Source organism: Dacryopinax primogenitus (assembly GCF_000292625.1).
Source record: "Dacryopinax primogenitus strain DJM-731 SS1 chromosome Unknown DACRYscaffold_11, whole genome shotgun sequence".
Classification (NCBI taxonomy): Eukaryota; Fungi; Basidiomycota; class Dacrymycetes; order Dacrymycetales; family Dacrymycetaceae; genus Dacryopinax; species Dacryopinax primogenitus.
Window position 1 is genome coordinate 400912 of NW_024467208.1, and position 15032 is coordinate 415943.

At 51.0% G+C, this 15032-nt stretch overlaps 6 protein-coding genes across 6 annotated transcripts; 2 read left to right on the forward strand and 4 right to left on the reverse strand.

Moving 5' to 3' along the window:
* Window positions 1–168: 168 nt before the first annotated feature.
* DACRYDRAFT_116828 (uncharacterized protein) lies at window positions 169–2542 on the forward strand. The gene is made up of 7 exons (XM_040770270.1): window positions 169–268; window positions 325–469; window positions 521–701; window positions 751–864; window positions 912–1034; window positions 1090–1659; window positions 1709–2542. Exons 1-7 carry the CDS (start codon window positions 225–227, stop codon window positions 2413–2415), a joined length of 1884 nt encoding a protein of 627 aa, XP_040627876.1. The 5' UTR covers window positions 169–224; the 3' UTR covers window positions 2416–2542.
* Window positions 2543–2736: 194 nt separating this feature from the next.
* Window positions 2737–4289, reverse strand: DACRYDRAFT_116829 (Pkinase-domain-containing protein; the record flags this gene model as incomplete). Its single annotated transcript, XM_040770271.1, has 5 exons — window positions 4164–4289; window positions 3680–4105; window positions 3413–3628; window positions 3281–3359; window positions 2737–3230 (listed from the first exon to the last, which is right to left on the reverse strand). Exons 1-5 carry the CDS (start codon window positions 4218–4220, stop codon window positions 2737–2739), a joined length of 1272 nt encoding a protein of 423 aa, XP_040627877.1. The 5' UTR covers window positions 4221–4289.
* Window positions 4290–4394: 105 nt separating this feature from the next.
* On the forward strand, window positions 4395–4931 carry DACRYDRAFT_53536 (uncharacterized protein; the record flags this gene model as incomplete). The annotated part of the gene is made up of 2 exons (XM_040775181.1): window positions 4395–4680; window positions 4744–4931. The coding sequence occupies 2 exons, from the start codon at window positions 4395–4397 to the stop codon at window positions 4929–4931; spliced, it is 474 nt and encodes a 157-aa protein (XP_040627878.1).
* A 3028-nt stretch (window positions 4932–7959) lies between these two features.
* Window positions 7960–11064, reverse strand: DACRYDRAFT_22818 (RhoGAP-domain-containing protein). The gene is made up of 13 exons (XM_040772963.1): window positions 10935–11064; window positions 10862–10882; window positions 10756–10812; window positions 10566–10698; window positions 10383–10514; window positions 9720–10326; window positions 9468–9668; window positions 9389–9414; window positions 9312–9341; window positions 9173–9259; window positions 9047–9122; window positions 8766–8995; window positions 7960–8717 (listed from the first exon to the last, which is right to left on the reverse strand). The coding sequence occupies exons 1-13, from the start codon at window positions 11027–11029 to the stop codon at window positions 8064–8066; spliced, it is 2349 nt and encodes a 782-aa protein (XP_040627879.1). The 5' UTR covers window positions 11030–11064; the 3' UTR covers window positions 7960–8063.
* A 289-nt stretch (window positions 11065–11353) lies between these two features.
* On the reverse strand, window positions 11354–12801 carry DACRYDRAFT_67733 (Aldo/keto reductase; the record flags this gene model as incomplete). The annotated part of the gene is made up of 10 exons (XM_040775856.1): window positions 11354–11551; window positions 11607–11761; window positions 11808–11944; window positions 11994–12135; window positions 12184–12220; window positions 12271–12346; window positions 12394–12478; window positions 12537–12555; window positions 12607–12692; window positions 12747–12801. The coding sequence occupies 10 exons, from the start codon at window positions 12799–12801 to the stop codon at window positions 11432–11434; spliced, it is 912 nt and encodes a 303-aa protein (XP_040627880.1). The 3' UTR covers window positions 11354–11431.
* A 265-nt stretch (window positions 12802–13066) lies between these two features.
* On the reverse strand, window positions 13067–14790 carry DACRYDRAFT_108321 (HbrB-domain-containing protein; the record flags this gene model as incomplete). Its single annotated transcript, XM_040768630.1, has 2 exons — window positions 13067–13562; window positions 13610–14790. 2 exons carry the CDS (start codon window positions 14788–14790, stop codon window positions 13067–13069), a joined length of 1677 nt encoding a protein of 558 aa, XP_040627881.1.
* Window positions 14791–15032: the final 242 nt, after the last annotated feature.

Consider the following 15032-nt stretch of genomic DNA (forward strand, 5'->3'; position numbering starts at 1 on the left):
CGTCGCCGGTCAAAACGCGCGCAAAGCGGGGGCGAAAGCCGAAGTATCCGCCTCACAACCCTTTGGCCGACTCAACCAAGGAAGAAGAACAGTCAAGCGAGCCGACAGTAATCCCTCAACAAGACGAGCGTTCACCCGCAGCCCGGAAACCCCCAACCGAGGACGGTACGCCGGGTAGCATTGATGGTCCTCTCGAATTAGACGAGAGTGAGGTTCCGGTGCTCATGTCCTCCGAGGAGTCCCACATGATCCTTGATATATTAGAAAAGCATGTTGGCGCATTTCCATGAAAACTCTGTGTGCTAATATCTGTTTTCGTTCCAGAATCGATACAGATGGTCTGCTCGATCAGCCTGTCAAAGTGGCTGCGTCCGTCTTCAGCCAGTCCAGTTCTGATCAACATGAGGTTTCGTCGACATTGCGCTCTTTACTTGATCAATCAAATGACGTGTCGCTCCGCCACATTTACGTGCGTGCTTGGAATCTTATTTGGCCCCTCCGATTGTAACATGTCCTACAGAAGGCCTCTCAGAACTTCGCGAAACGTGTCGCGCCAAATTCTCTCAGCCGCTCAGCACTCTCTGACTCAACTCGAAGATTCTGTGATCTGCTGGATCAGCTTCTATCCGAGCTTGTGCAGTCAAAGACCGCTGTATCGGGGCAGAGGATCGACTTGGATATGATGGACAATGATGGGAGAGGTATGTCAATGAGAAAACAGTACCCCAAGCCTCCGCTGATAGTTCATAGGTCTTCATCAGAAAACACCTTACTACGCCCTTTTCCAACAGCTTGGTCCGGCTGGTACTTACTTTTCGTCCGCCGCCAAATTCTCTAGGGATCAACTTACTAAGCTGTCCTTAGGTGAGCGGTCTCTTCTTGTTTTCACCGGCTCTGATCCTCGATTTCAGGCCAAGCGGAGACGGTGGCCATAGTGCCTACACAACTACTTCCACCAATGGATCTTCCCCCTTTAGGCTCCTTGGTGTCTCATCGTTTGACCAAGCCTCGACCAGTGGAACAGTTGTCCACGGGTTCGCACAGTTGCTGCATTATGAGTCGCCATCTTCTGACTAAGGAATGCAATAGTCAGAGCCCTGCGATACGAACCGTTCGCGTCCTTTGCACCCACCTATACGACCGAAGCGGCAGAAGTAGGCCTTTATGAAACCATCCTCGCGCATGACGCCGCATCGTGCTTCCGCGCGTGGGAAAAGCGCAACTGGCCCGCTTTTCGTCGCCTTCGAGAAACCAAGGGTATCAGCCGAAGTAAGAAGGGTCGCTACACCAAAGTTGAAAGAGAGTCCTTCAAAGCAACAAAACGAGTCAGGGATGGGGACGATGACGGGAGTGACAAGGTCAAGCGCCGCAAAGTCGACGAGCAATCGACTGGTGAAGCGGAAGAAGTAGCCTTGTCACCGGGACCGCCAGGCGCGTCTACGACAGTCAGTCTCATGAGCGCCGGCACCAACACTTCGTTACTGGATGAAGAACTGTTGCAAGAGGTTAACTGGGTGCTTGGAAATGGTGATTCGACTTGCCCAATAAACCAGATACTCCGCGAAACCGCAGGAGCTCTCGAAATGCTTCGGACCCTACAAGACATCCGACTGCGAGGTGATGGGAGGCTAGGAGAGGACTCGACCGAATTTGACTTAGGTACAGTGTCACAAGTCTAGAACACACTTAGCTGACTTTTTGTCTGAAGCGGATGCCATTGATGCAAATCTCTCCGCGCTTGTCATGTGGCAGCCCCGGTCATCGAAGGCGCCGACCTCGGCACCACTGGTGCCTGCGCTGCCTGCCCTATCGATGCTTCAAAATGCTCTTCCTTTGGGGCCGGTGCCTGGTTACAAAGGCATACTAAAACCAAATTCGGCGGCCCTTAAGGATGATTCCACCGTGCGAATCAGCACTGCCGATTCACTGGTGACAGCCTCGCAGAGCGCATACACCGGGACATTGTCAACACAACACCGTTACGGGCCTCGTCAGACAGCATACACGCCCGGGGTCACTTATACCGCAAGTCAGGCTGCTTCATATCCGCCTGTGTATGCTGCGCAAACGTATGGGTCACAGAGCCACTATGCCGGAGCTTATGGAACAAACACCAACATGCTTACTGCGACTGGATACTCGGGATATACTTCTCCACGTCATGCCTACCCAACTTACCCCGGATACTCCTATGGAGTTGGATCTGCATCGTACTCGACCACAGCCTATCCTGTTCCACAACCGCAGTCAGGCGCCCCTCGCACTGTCCCGCAAGCTGGTGGAGTCATTCAAGGTTGGAACTATGCAGGACAAGGGCCAGTTGTAGCGCTTCCACCCCACATGCGGGCGGCAGTAAACAAATCCTCCGGCTCCACGCCGAGTATTCAATCATACACACCATGGCCGAAGGCATAACTACCATGGTCTATTTACTTGTTCTTTTCCGTTCTGACACGTCTAGCCGCTGTATCTTTTGGTGAGCTGGATCTTGAACACCTTGAAGTTAGTGTACAGCTCTGCATACTCATAAACAACTCGTTGCTAGAGGGCTTCTCGATGCGTCATGTCCTCCAAAGGCGATGACACTGCATTCGGTAATATCAATAAGGATCAATATCGAACATCTGGATTGAGAAGACGCCGGTGCTAATGTTACATGGTCCGTTAGCAATGTCATGATAGTACAGGAAGGACTTCTCTACACTATTCTGCTCCAACCCGTGAGGGATTCGTCATTCAACGCCCAGGATACTGAGGATAGCCAGCAACGGGATAGACGGGGTGTTGCGGTTGTTGTTGCTGTTGCGGCTGAGCTTGTTGAAGATGAGACTGTGGATGCACGTGCTGTCCATAGCCATAAGTGGGAACCTGAGCATATTGAGGCGCATGATGCATTGGTTGCCCACCGAAGGCGGCATGATGACCTTGCTCTGGATATGCAGGATGACGCGCCATGCTCGGATCATTCATAGCGGCATATTGGTATGGCTGGGGTGCAGCAGCACGTGTACCTGGTGCGTTGGACGGCTGCGGCATGTATACGGACTGTCCGTTGGGGAGCACATGGAAGACTGGTGCCGGCATCACCCCAACCGGGACAGGTTGCGGTACACTGGAGGAATTGGGATGATGCGCGGTTGGATCCGTAAAGTATGGATGAAACAACGCATCTAAGGCATGCGGTCTTGAAGTGGGATCAAATTGGAGGAGACGGTCGATCAAATCGCAGGCTTGATATGTTCGGTTAGTGCCAATGTCTTTGTACAAGCACAAGAATTACCTTGAGCAGATGCACCTGGGAGAATATTCGGCCATGGAACCTTAGGAAAGCGAGGATACGATTTGAATTGGATATCCGGCTTCCTTATGCATCAGCATTGACATCCAGCTGGTACGACATTGCACAGCTTACGGTCTCCTGCGCCATTTTTTTTATGACTCGGTCTTCCGGTGTTCCGATGATCTTCATGATGGCAAGCAGTTGATCAGGATTATCCCTGCCTCTGAAGAGCGGCATTCCAGTTATCATCTCAGCCATGATACACCCACAGGACCAAATGTCTATGGCAGCGTCGTAATTACGAGAGCCCATTAAGACGTCTGGCGCACGATACCACAGTGTGACGACCTAACTCAACGAATCGATAACATGACCACTTGGAACAATAGCCACACTCACCTCATTGGAGTATGTATTCACAGGGACTCCATACGCTCGCGCAAGTCCAAAATCGCCTATTTTGAGTTCTCCTTTCCGATTGATCAAGAGGTTCTGGGGCTTTAAATCACGATGAAGAACACGATTATCGTGACAATATGCGGTCCCTCGCAGCAGCTGATACATGAAGCTCCGAACAGTGGCCGGATCCAACGCTCCACGAACGCCGTGGGTGTCCATGTATCTCTTGAGATCCTGATCACAATACTCGAACACGAGGACGAGTTTGTTTTCGGTATGGATTACATCGTAAAGGTGCAAAATGTTAGGATGGTTCAATTCCTTCATGAGCGAAATCTCGCGGATAGCCGTAGACGGAGTGCCTTCTTCTGGGTCAAGATGTATCTCTTTGAGAGCCACAATTTCGTTTGTCGCACGAGAGCGCCCCTGTACGGCACAGGTCAGCCAGCACTGCTGAGAGGTAAAAACGGAACGATCGGCGTACCTTGTAGACCGTAGCATATGTCCCCTCACCGAGCTTCTCCAGCTGGATATAGTTCATAGTAGAAACTTTCAGAGTGCACAAATGGCCTGGTAGTGGATTGTTCGTGCTGAACACGATGATGGGCGGCAAGCAGGTGAGAGGACGAACATGAAGGTCCCTTCGCATCTGCTCCCGTGATGCACCCCCTATTTCACTGGACAACCGCCACTTCGAGAGGTTATCGATTCAACCATGCCATTACCGAAGCCATTATCGCCATCCAAACTAGCGAAGGAGCTAGCCAGTCCTTCTAGGCATCAAGTCGTTAGAGCATCCCTCGTTTCCAGGCCTGGACACGCTGTCTACATACCTCAGATCCGCAAGCTGGTCTTCGAATATTGTGATGTCTGGATTTCCAACATTCACGCCCGCACCTATCTCCTCAACCACGTAGCAAAACTAGCCGCCGCCCATCCACATGTAGAGGTTGTTGTACAGCAAAGATCAAATCACCACCCAATTGCACGAGGACTCTATCGTTAGTCTTTTGCGCACCTCAAAGGGCCTCGTCCTGCAGCTCACAAATCGGATGTATACATAGTGAATGGACGAGACAAAGTTATTGCACTGAATGGCTTGCAACCGACAGCGATTGCTGAGAAGGTCAACCTGCTGCTCGATTCGTCTGGCGCCAAGATCAAGCCACTCAAGAAGCCGGTGGAGAGTACTACTGAGAGTGTCAGAGGCATTTGGAGTGGTATGCATGTCGAAAATCCTGTTGTCATATAGTATTTCGTGAGCTCTGTCGGTGCTTTCTTGCAAATTGAAATGACCGCAACAGTCTTTTTCAGATATTAGGTACTGTCTTGGCAAACTCTGGACTCAGCTACATAATCACAGTGCACAGTTTGGAAAAATGTCAGGGGAATATCTCATTTCTCACGTCCGCTTGAGAGCATTAAAATCCCCATTAAATAATTGTACACGAGATCACGTGGGATGTCAGTTGCTTCCGTGCGCGTGACTGTAATGCTGAACGCGCCTTGCGTGGGTTCTTGTGGTCGCATGAGCCAACGTTCTCCGTTCTCTTAATACAATAATCTGTATGCCGAAGTCTCAGTTCTATGCGGTTCGAGCTGGAGGTGCCGGTCCGTTTGTATATTCCACGTGGGAAGGCGTGAGTGGCTTGCCTAATTCTGAGATGAGCTCTCACTGAGGGTTAACTGCAGTGCGAAAGAGCCGTGGGTCATTACCATGACATTAAACCTGACATATGTGACAAATATGGGCTATCAGGTCAAGGGATATTCCAGAGCCAAGTATAAGAAGTTCATTGATTATGCGGAGGCCGAGCGGTGGATACGATCCACGTCTCCAGACTTAGGCCTAGAGAACTGTTTCGGGGAATCCAACACTCCAAGCCGAACCCCTAAAGAGTTACATCCCGATGTCACAAGCTCCACTCGATCCACACGTACGAGGACGCATAGGACTGCCCTGCTCCATGGCAGGGACGCCCCACTCAGTCGCCCTGCTCAGACTCCGCATAAATCAGGAAGAGAAGGCGAGAAGACCCCTGTCATTTGCCTCTTGGAATCATCTAGTGATATAGAAGAGCAATCGTTAGCTCGTCCCTCGGGTATCATTGAACTGTCAAGTGATTCAGAAATGGCGGAAGAACCCGCCGAGTCGACCCGTCCTCGGCATCGTCAGCACTCACCTCCAGAGGCTAAAGAGGAGCGTGTCTCTCCTGAACAGCAACGTATATTTGACTTGGTAGTTAAGGATCACAAGAGTGTTTTTTTCACCGGATCTGCTGGTATGTGTGTCGCAAGCACTAACTGCGTTTTCTCTCGATGTTACTCATGCTATAAGGCACGGGGAAGTCTTTTTTGCTGCGCAAAATCATCCAAGCTCTGCCGCCTCATGGGACCCAGACCGCGGTAACTGCGCCGACTGGTATTGCTGCGGTGAATATAGGAGGATGCACCTTACATTCCTGGGCAGGTACTGTTCATCATTTCACATCCTTATCCTCACCTCACCAAGTTCTTCAAGGCATCGGATTAGGCAAAGGCGAGCCAGAGGATCTTCTGTTGAGACTTGGAGGTTTCGCTCGGAAACGCTGGAAGGAAAGCCTAACACTGATTATCGATGAGAGTACGATCATCTCCACTTTCATGGTTTGCGCTGATAATCTCAGTCTCTATGTGTGATGGAGCGCTGTTGGATAAACTGGATTACATTGGTCGACGAGTGCGTCACGATCACAATTCGCCTTTTGGCGGACTCCAGTGAGTATTTCGTTTGCAATGCACTGGAGTTTAATGCCAATTTGATCCAGGCTTGTGTTTTGTGGCGATTTTTTTCAGCTACCTCCTGTGCCCGATGAACTCCATGATATGAAGGTTCCTATAACCTTTGCATTCGAAGCTCGATGTTGGAGAGAAGCGGTCCCGAGAAGCTACACTCTGACCCATGTTTTCCGACAGAAGGAGCAAGGTTCGTGCAGCGTAAGGAGGGCAAATGCATGTATTCACCGAGCTCCATGTTAGTATTCATCGACATACTCAACGAAGCTCGCACCGGGACTGTCAGCGCCGATACCATTGCTGTCTTTCGCCAACTTGACCGTCCATTGCAAGTCACTGATGGCATCGAGCCAACACGCATGTACGTGATCTTCATCATGGTCAATGCATTGTGACAAGCATAGATATAGTTTTCCGAAGAAGGACCAAGTTAAGCAAGCCAATGATAAATACCTCGCGGCCTTGCGTACCCCAGCCCGCACATTCATTGCTAGGGACTTTGCGGGTACGGACAGCTACGGTAACCCAATATCATTCGAAGCTGCTACAAAGAAACTCGATCGTAATGTCGTTGCTCCAGCATCGATTACTCTAAAGGAGGGTGCTCAAGTCATGCTTGTAGCTGTGAGTGATGCAGTGGAGCTGTAGATCCTGGATCTTGATGAGTATTAGAATTTGGATACCGGCCTGGTGAATGGTTCTCAGGGTGTTGTCGTCGGATTCAATACTCCTTTAGAGGCCAGAGACAAAGGCTTCCAGTTCCCTCGGGCAAAGGAGGCTGACTTGACGATGCGAGCTGCTCACGCAGGAGCACCACCGAAACTATCGTTGAGCCGCGGGGAAGTCAATCCTGCGGAGCTAGAGAACTGCCACTGGCCTATTGTTAAGTTCAATAATGGAGACACCTTTCTTATTCAACCAGCACAATTTTCTGTGGTCAATGTCCAAGGCCGTCCAGAAGCGCAACGAGATCAGGTATGTCATCTCAGTGTGTAATCCGCGCAAAAGCTGACTGTATTTCGGCAGGTCCCACTGATACTTGCTTGGGCCTTGTCCGTTCACAAAGCACAAGGCCAGACGTTGGAGCGAGTCAACATTGATCTCACAGAAGTTTTTGAGAAGGGCAAGGTGTCTGTCCGCTCTTCTTTTTTAAACTAAACGAAGGCGTCGAAATTGCAGGCCAAGCCTATGTTGCCATGTCCCGAGCAACCACACTACAAGGGTTGAAAATTGTCGGCTTTTCCCCAGAGAAGTATTTATCTGAGAACAACATGATCGCATTGCGCTTACATGACACGTTAGGGTGATGGCGCACATCAGAGTTATCGAATGGGCGAAGTCTTTGCGCACAATCGACGAGAACGGGCGCTTGCCGACCACGCATAAACGACCGTACCGTAATTGAATACGTTCGCACATCGCTACAACAGGTACCTCCTGATTGTGAGGCTAGTTCTGCCCCTCTCAATGTGTCGGTATATTAACATTTGGTCGCATGGATCTAAGGCACTGGAGTCACGGAAAGCTACAGGACAATCGGTATGTACAAAATGGAGTTTGACGAAGTGAAATTCGTAGAAAGCTTGTGTACTATTTACGAAGGTCCTGCTTAATCGCCAACTCCTGAATCTGTCCCTGGCGATGCGGACGCTTCAATGGAAAACGATGTTTTTGTAGATTGGAAAGAACCACCTGTCACGGGTGTTGTACTTGTGGGGGACACTGTTTCGCAGTCCTGGTGAACGCTCTGTGGGACTAGGGCAGTGGTTACATTCAGTGGACTCGTTCGCTGGCTTTTGGACGAGCTTCGCTGGGACTTTGAGGGGCTTGGAGTGAGAGCGCTGCGGGTCGATCCCACAGAATCACTGGAAGAGAGGCTATGAGCAAGTACCGTGCGATCTTCGTCACTCGCGGTGGGCTCGCTTGACAGATGTGGTGGTGATTCTGTGGTGACTATACCAACTGTGTGTTCACCCTGGGTCCACAGTGCGTCCGTAGGGCTGTTTTGGATTCTATTGGATGGATGAATGCTGCTGGTCATCCCTGATTGTGTCGGAATCGTTGGGGCGTCCTTTTCTCTGGGCGGGATAAGGACAAATGAGCTGTGTTCGGTACCATAAGGATTGCCCCGTGGACCGGCAGCCGGCTCTTCATTTTCTGGCTTCGAAGGCAATGGGGGTGACTGCGGTCTAGTTGGTGACGGAGCAGGTTGATCCGAAAATACCAACGGCGCAAATGTGATGAGATCCTCCATCAAGGTATCCTGAAGGATGGCATAAGGTTGTGTCTTTCATTCGATGTTTGAACACACCTTGGTTGTACCTACGCTTAGGACGTCGCCATTCTTAGGCATGTCGTCCTCACCAAATACGACAGGCCCAAAAATGAGGGACAGATTCTTGGCGTCCATCTTGTTCTGACTGCTTCTGCCGGCCACTTTTGCCAAGTGCTCCACAATGACACGCAAAGTTGCTTGATGGATTGATGGGAGCCTACGAAGCTTCGACTTCAACACCAAAAAATTATTAGAGACATGTTCTTCTAGAAACGCCAATCCTCAGTTACAAAAGGAAGCTCGCATGCATGGCTTACCTCGTTTATCGCTATACTGAAGGCGATCTGGGAGGGAAAACCGAAACACAGGCTCAGGTAACTCGCGCAAGTAAAGCTGTCCAGGCTTTCCGTCAACTCCTGTGCTCATTGTCGTGAAGCACGCACCTTTAGAAGGGAACAAATTGTATATATATCATCCAACAGAGGATTGAATCGAAATTCATCTTCATTTCTCTCTATTTTGCGCATTAGCTAGTACGGGTTAGCTCACGTGAAGTCAAAGAAATTGTGGGAACGCCAATACCTCTTGGACAGTTGCGTGACGACCTGATACCTAAATCGCAAATCAGCCGCAGATAACGAAACTCCCTACCCACTCACTCGGTAGATACCCTCGGAGTCCAATCCTGAGAATCGTATCAGTAGCAGTACGTGACGCGGTTCAGTCTAACAGGCGTACCTCGTTCTTCCACTTCCTCTATACACTTCATGATTAGATCTGGTGCCTCGCCATCTGCCAGACTCCGAGCAGTAGCGTAGTCCACTAAGCTGACCCCGAACATTAGGTCATTGCATTCGCCCACAGAGTAGTTCCAGTATAATACTCTCTTTGGTAAAGCTCGAGCCATCGCATTGGGCACTGCTGCTCGAACAAGAGAGGCTGATTCTGTATGTAAGAGATATGGACATCGCTGGGCTTTGTGGTACACACCATCTTTTGCTGGAGTAATACTCCCCACACTGTGTTGCAGGTCCCGGGACAGGGAAGCATTGGCTGTGCCGGTCGCCTCTAAACCATCGGCATACGTCCGGAGGACTCCTTTGACGACTTCCGCAGATTCCTTTACAAACTCTTCCAAACTCGTATAGCCGGCTAACAGAATTTTCTCTCTTCGGAGTCGCAAGGTCTCCAGACGAAACACGCCTTTCCTGTACTCTTTGTCGGCTTCTTCAGCCTCTCGCTTGGCCTTTACGCTTCGCATAGGTCCAGAGCCCCTCTCAGCGATGGGCAATATCTGCATATCCTTATTGACAGGCCCATTTCCCTCTCTCACATCTCTCCGCTCATTGAGAAAGTTCATGAATTGACCGAATTGTTTTTTGCCGTGTTGCGCTAAATCGGAAAACCCTCCTGATCCTGATGGAGATCGAGCTCGTTGTGTCGGAAGTCCAGCTGATGGCGGAAGCGGAATGGGAGATATAGCCTGAGGCGCCATCGGTACATTGGAAAGAGAGCCTCCGGGTCCAGTGGGAGCGGCCAGTGGGTTTGAGAGGAGTTGCTTCTGCATCTCGATGGCACGTTCTTGGGCACGATGGTCCTTTCAGAGGGAACCGCAGGTAAGCAACGGCCTGAACAGATTGCCCAATTGCGCACCTCTACGTCCTGGCATTTTTTGATGTAGTTGCGCTTCAGTCTGGGCAAAGTGCTCTCTGCCATCTCCTGGTAACGCTGATAACTCTCTTTAGAATCTTCCTTGATACGCTTTCGAGTACGCTCCTGCGTTTCCTGGGCAATACTAAGCAATTATCCAAGCATAGTGATAGACATCACAGTCACTTTGAAGGCAGACAGCGGGGCTAGAACGTCCTGGCGGATTGATTCGATGAAGGCACCACGTGTTGTAGCTTCGCGTTCCAGTTCGCCTGTCACCTCCCGCCATGCCAATCTTGTAGAACTAGTTTCAATGCGGCTGACCGTTTCACTGTCATTATATGCACCGCAATGTTTGGAGGTGAAAAAGGCGCACTCTAATTGACTATCAACGTTTTTCGCGCGCTGGCACAGCTTGAAGAGTGCCTCCACACTGCAAGATTGACCTCAGTGCCTCGCGCACTGCTCGAAAGACAGCTTACTAGTTTTCCTCTAGCTTCGCTCTTCGTTTCGGGTCAATTAGTGGACGAAAGTCATGAAACGAACAGAGCCTACCTCTCTTGGAAAAAAGCAATGTAGGAGTCATTGAGGACCTTGAGATGGTGGTCGAACCAAGGCACGGGACCTGGTTGTGATAGGTCGTTGGACATTGTAACCTTGTCGAAAGAAGGAACGAGGTGACCAGCAGATGAATGTTAAGGACTGGACTGATGAAAGAGAGCGGAGGAGAGCACCGCTTGATGCGGAGGGACGCAAAAGGCGCTTGCCGCTGGTACGGAAATGCAAGTTGCGCCCCACGTGGATCCTATGACGAGGACCCGCCCCGCACATGATGCGTTTGGATGTTGTTGGTCCCTTGATCTCTCTCTCTGACGGGCGTCTATCCGCTCAAACGAATATTCTCATCATGGTTAGACAATTTCATGCTGTCATCGACCATATGCTCGTAACAATTTCTCACATGTAGAACTTCTCCTGATGCTACATTCGCACGCTTCTTTGGTCACCAGTATACAACTCCTTGTGCTTACGGTACTCGATCTTCGACTCCCTCACCAGCCGAGCTGCTCATATGTCCACCCATAGGTCAATGGTCCCGGATACTCGCATAAATGCTTGCTTTGATTCAGGGTGTTGAGTGTCTTCACGTCTTCTTCGTCAAGTGTAGGCAGCTGACAATGTACATGTCAGGTGGATTATCCTTTTTAAACCAATCCCATCACTGACCAGGAGATTCGACCTCTGTCTGTCAACACTTGTACTTTTGGGCAGGACAGTGATGCCACGTGAAATTACCCAAGATAAAGAGACTTGGGCAGGCGATGTGTTATGTTTCTCCGCTATTTTCTTGACTTCAGGGTGATTCTGCGTGGGTGCGTACCCTTGTGCCATCATGAGCTGTGCTGTCTAGTCCAAAGTAGTGCTTACCCGTCGCTGAGTAACCGATAACATGAACGCCTTTACTCTCGCAGTACTTCTGCAGTTCGAATTGGGCGCACAGAGGATGGATTTCCACCTGATTCACAGCAGGTACCACTTTTGCTGTCTTGAGCAACAATTCGAGGCTAGTGCAAGGTGTCAAGGAACTGCCAAGTACTGGGAACCGCTACGAACGTCTTGACAGAAAGATTTGACACGCCAATTGCCTTGACCTTGCCCGTATCTACGAGCTCCTCCATCTCTATCCAAGTCTCCACAAAGTCCGGATGATCAAGCACCTTGAAGTGTCCGTCATTGACAGGATCGGGGTATTCGGCTGTGAACAAGGGTTAGACGCCGTCAAGAAAGATTAGAAAGTGTGCACCGTCGAGTTCGAACGCCATTGGCCAGTGCATCAGGTACTGCATTCGTCAAGTCACAACCCACGTAGGAAGACAATAAAAATCCAAACCAGATCAAAATAATCCAAGCCCGAGTCCTTCAAGCTCATGTCCAGAGACTCCTTCACACATCCATGATGATTATTCCTGAAAACCGTGAACATGCGTCTGTGGGCAAGGTGCATACGTAGTACGGCAGCTTTGTGGTGATGAAGAGTTGTTCACGAGGGATTCCAGATTCTCGCACAGCTTTCCCAACGTATTTCTCCGTGTGATAGCCTTACCAAAAGGCACAGATTAATTTCCAATCGTGCCAATTGAGCAAAGGAACGCTCACTGTAAGCCGTGTCGATATGCTGCCCGCCTCCCTCAGTCTCTTTCATTAACACTTTTTAGGTAAGACACACCCGATATCCCACCTGCAAAGCACTCAAGATCCAAGGTTTCGACGCACTCTGCAGGTCCTCTGTCGGGCCAGCATACGTTCCCAAACCTGTGTGTAATTATTTGAGCTCGTTTCTCCCGACAGGTGAGTATGAGTCAGTACCAATCATGGGCAGAGTTTGCCCTGTGTTAAGCGTCACAGTCGGGATCTCTGCCATCCTCGATTTACAGAAAGTAGAGCAAATGGGATGCCAGCGCAGTCGGTTGGTCGAGGTGTTATAGCACGCCTTGCATCCTACTGTACGTATCATGTGATGTTCATGGGCGAGAAAGTGGAGGAGTTGCACAAGCACCTCATGGGGATATCCTCTGCGCGGAGGCACAAACTTGCGAGACGAAGCCTTCTACGAGTGTGAATAGTTCAAAGGGATAAATACTCTGAGATCACCGACTGTCCATGCAGATACATATATACACAGCCTACTACAGCCTAGACGCATATGGCTGAAGCTGGCCGTTCCTTTCCCCTCCGCCTGCAGCAACACGTGCCATTATATCGTCCTGTGGGGTATCCTCGTCCTCATCCTCTTCTCCACTGTTAAGCCGCTCCAATCTGCCATCCTCTGCAGCTCCGAGTCCGAGGCCCCAACCGCCCTGCATCCCTAGCCCCATGGGCAGCGCGCTCCCCACAGGGAAGACACCTACTCTTGGAGTATCCTCCACCTCGCCTTCTGCAGCGGAATCGCTATCCTCCCGCCACTGGAAAGACTCCGCATAATTCTTGGGCGCGACGCGGCCCCGGCGGTCGCGTGGTCGTGAGAGGGAGGCAGAGGAGAACGAAGGGAGGGAGACGGGGGATTGGTAGGCATATTGTCCGTGCAGGGGACGGATGGTAGGAGAAAAGGCACGCAAGAGGAGATGAGCGGCTGTTGGCGCTGCGTTTGGTTGGCTTGAGGAGGACGATATGAGAACAAGCAACCTGGAAGTTCGTTAGGTTGCATTCGAGCAGCATACCCATATGCTCACATCTGCTGGAACTTTGGGCCCCACTGCGCGTTCTTCTCAAAATCACGACTCTTCAGATAGGTCAATAGTTTTGGATAGAGCCCATCCAGCACGCGATCTCTAAAAGCGTGAAGGACGAGCATGCGCACATCTACCCTGTTGGCGGGGACGAGGATGGGAGCCTCCTCGTCTGTCTGATCCTTTACTCTCTTGGTAGACGAGCGGAGACCATTGAGCAAGGGATCGGTTTGGAAGGGAAGGAAAACCCCTTCAACATAGGGGAGAACCTGGCCGTAAAAGAACCCCCACTTGTCGACGAGCCTTGCAAGAAGCTTGTCTCCCTCCAGGGCGTGCAAACCGGCATTGAGCGTGACCATTCCGGTGGATACGAGTTCATTGAGATCCGCCTCCATCATTTGCATGACCTTGCTAGGGCTGCGTGATATGGCTGCGTGCAAGTGAGCACGGACGAGGATATTGAGGTCCTCGATGGGGACGCGCAGGGGCTCGCCGTTGAAGAGGGGAAGGACGTGGACGTGCAGCAGGGGCCATGGTTCGCCCTGTGCTGCGAGCTGGGCCTGGGATGCGGAGAGTATGGGGAGCTGGGACGGCGGCTGAGGAGAGAGGGAGAGAGAAGTGGATGAGGCAAGGGGAGCTCCCAGATGAGGGATGGTGATGTGATGTGAGTGAGAGTGGGGCAGTCCTAGCTGGGGTGATGATGGGAGATGCGGGAGAAATCCGAGCCTGTCCAGTTCTGATCTAATGTGTTTGGTGTCGTAGTTTCGTAGTGACTTTTGTGGTGACTTTTGAGGGATAGGTGAAGATGCAGCTTCCCTTAAGAGAGATGAGGGATATGAGCCATCCGGGCGAGAAGACTGCGACCGCGTTGGCTGGAAGTGATGAAATGAAGATGACGATGGAGGTGCAGTGGGAAGTGAGGTAGGTATGTCGACCGTCTGACCCCGAGCGGTAGGGATGGGTGTCCTTCGTGCCTTTGTGAGTATTCTATGATCAGGTATAGGCGAATTTGACCGGGAGTGGGATGGTCCTTGCGGTGGTTGGCGCATAATTGGACGCGGCGTGTCGCTCGATGCACGAGAACGAGTGTCTGGACCGGTAGGAGAGGACGCCCTCGGTGGTGGTGGTGGTGGTGGTGGTGGTAAGGGCGACGCAGCACGGTTGGTCGGTGTCCGTGACTTCATTGTGCTTGGGAGAGTTGAGGGGAACAATCAACGTTGTAAACTTGCACTGGTTCTTTGAACGGGCGCTTGTTGTCAGGTGATAAGGGGCTGTGCTGATGTATAAGACTGCGGAATCGATGACGCAGCTGTCGGGCCGCTTATTTCCTTACCATCTCCGGAGCTTGTCAATCAGACAAAAGGCATATGACGGCGAATCGGCAGTGAACGTGGACAATCTGGTCTCAAATACCGCAGCGGTGGCA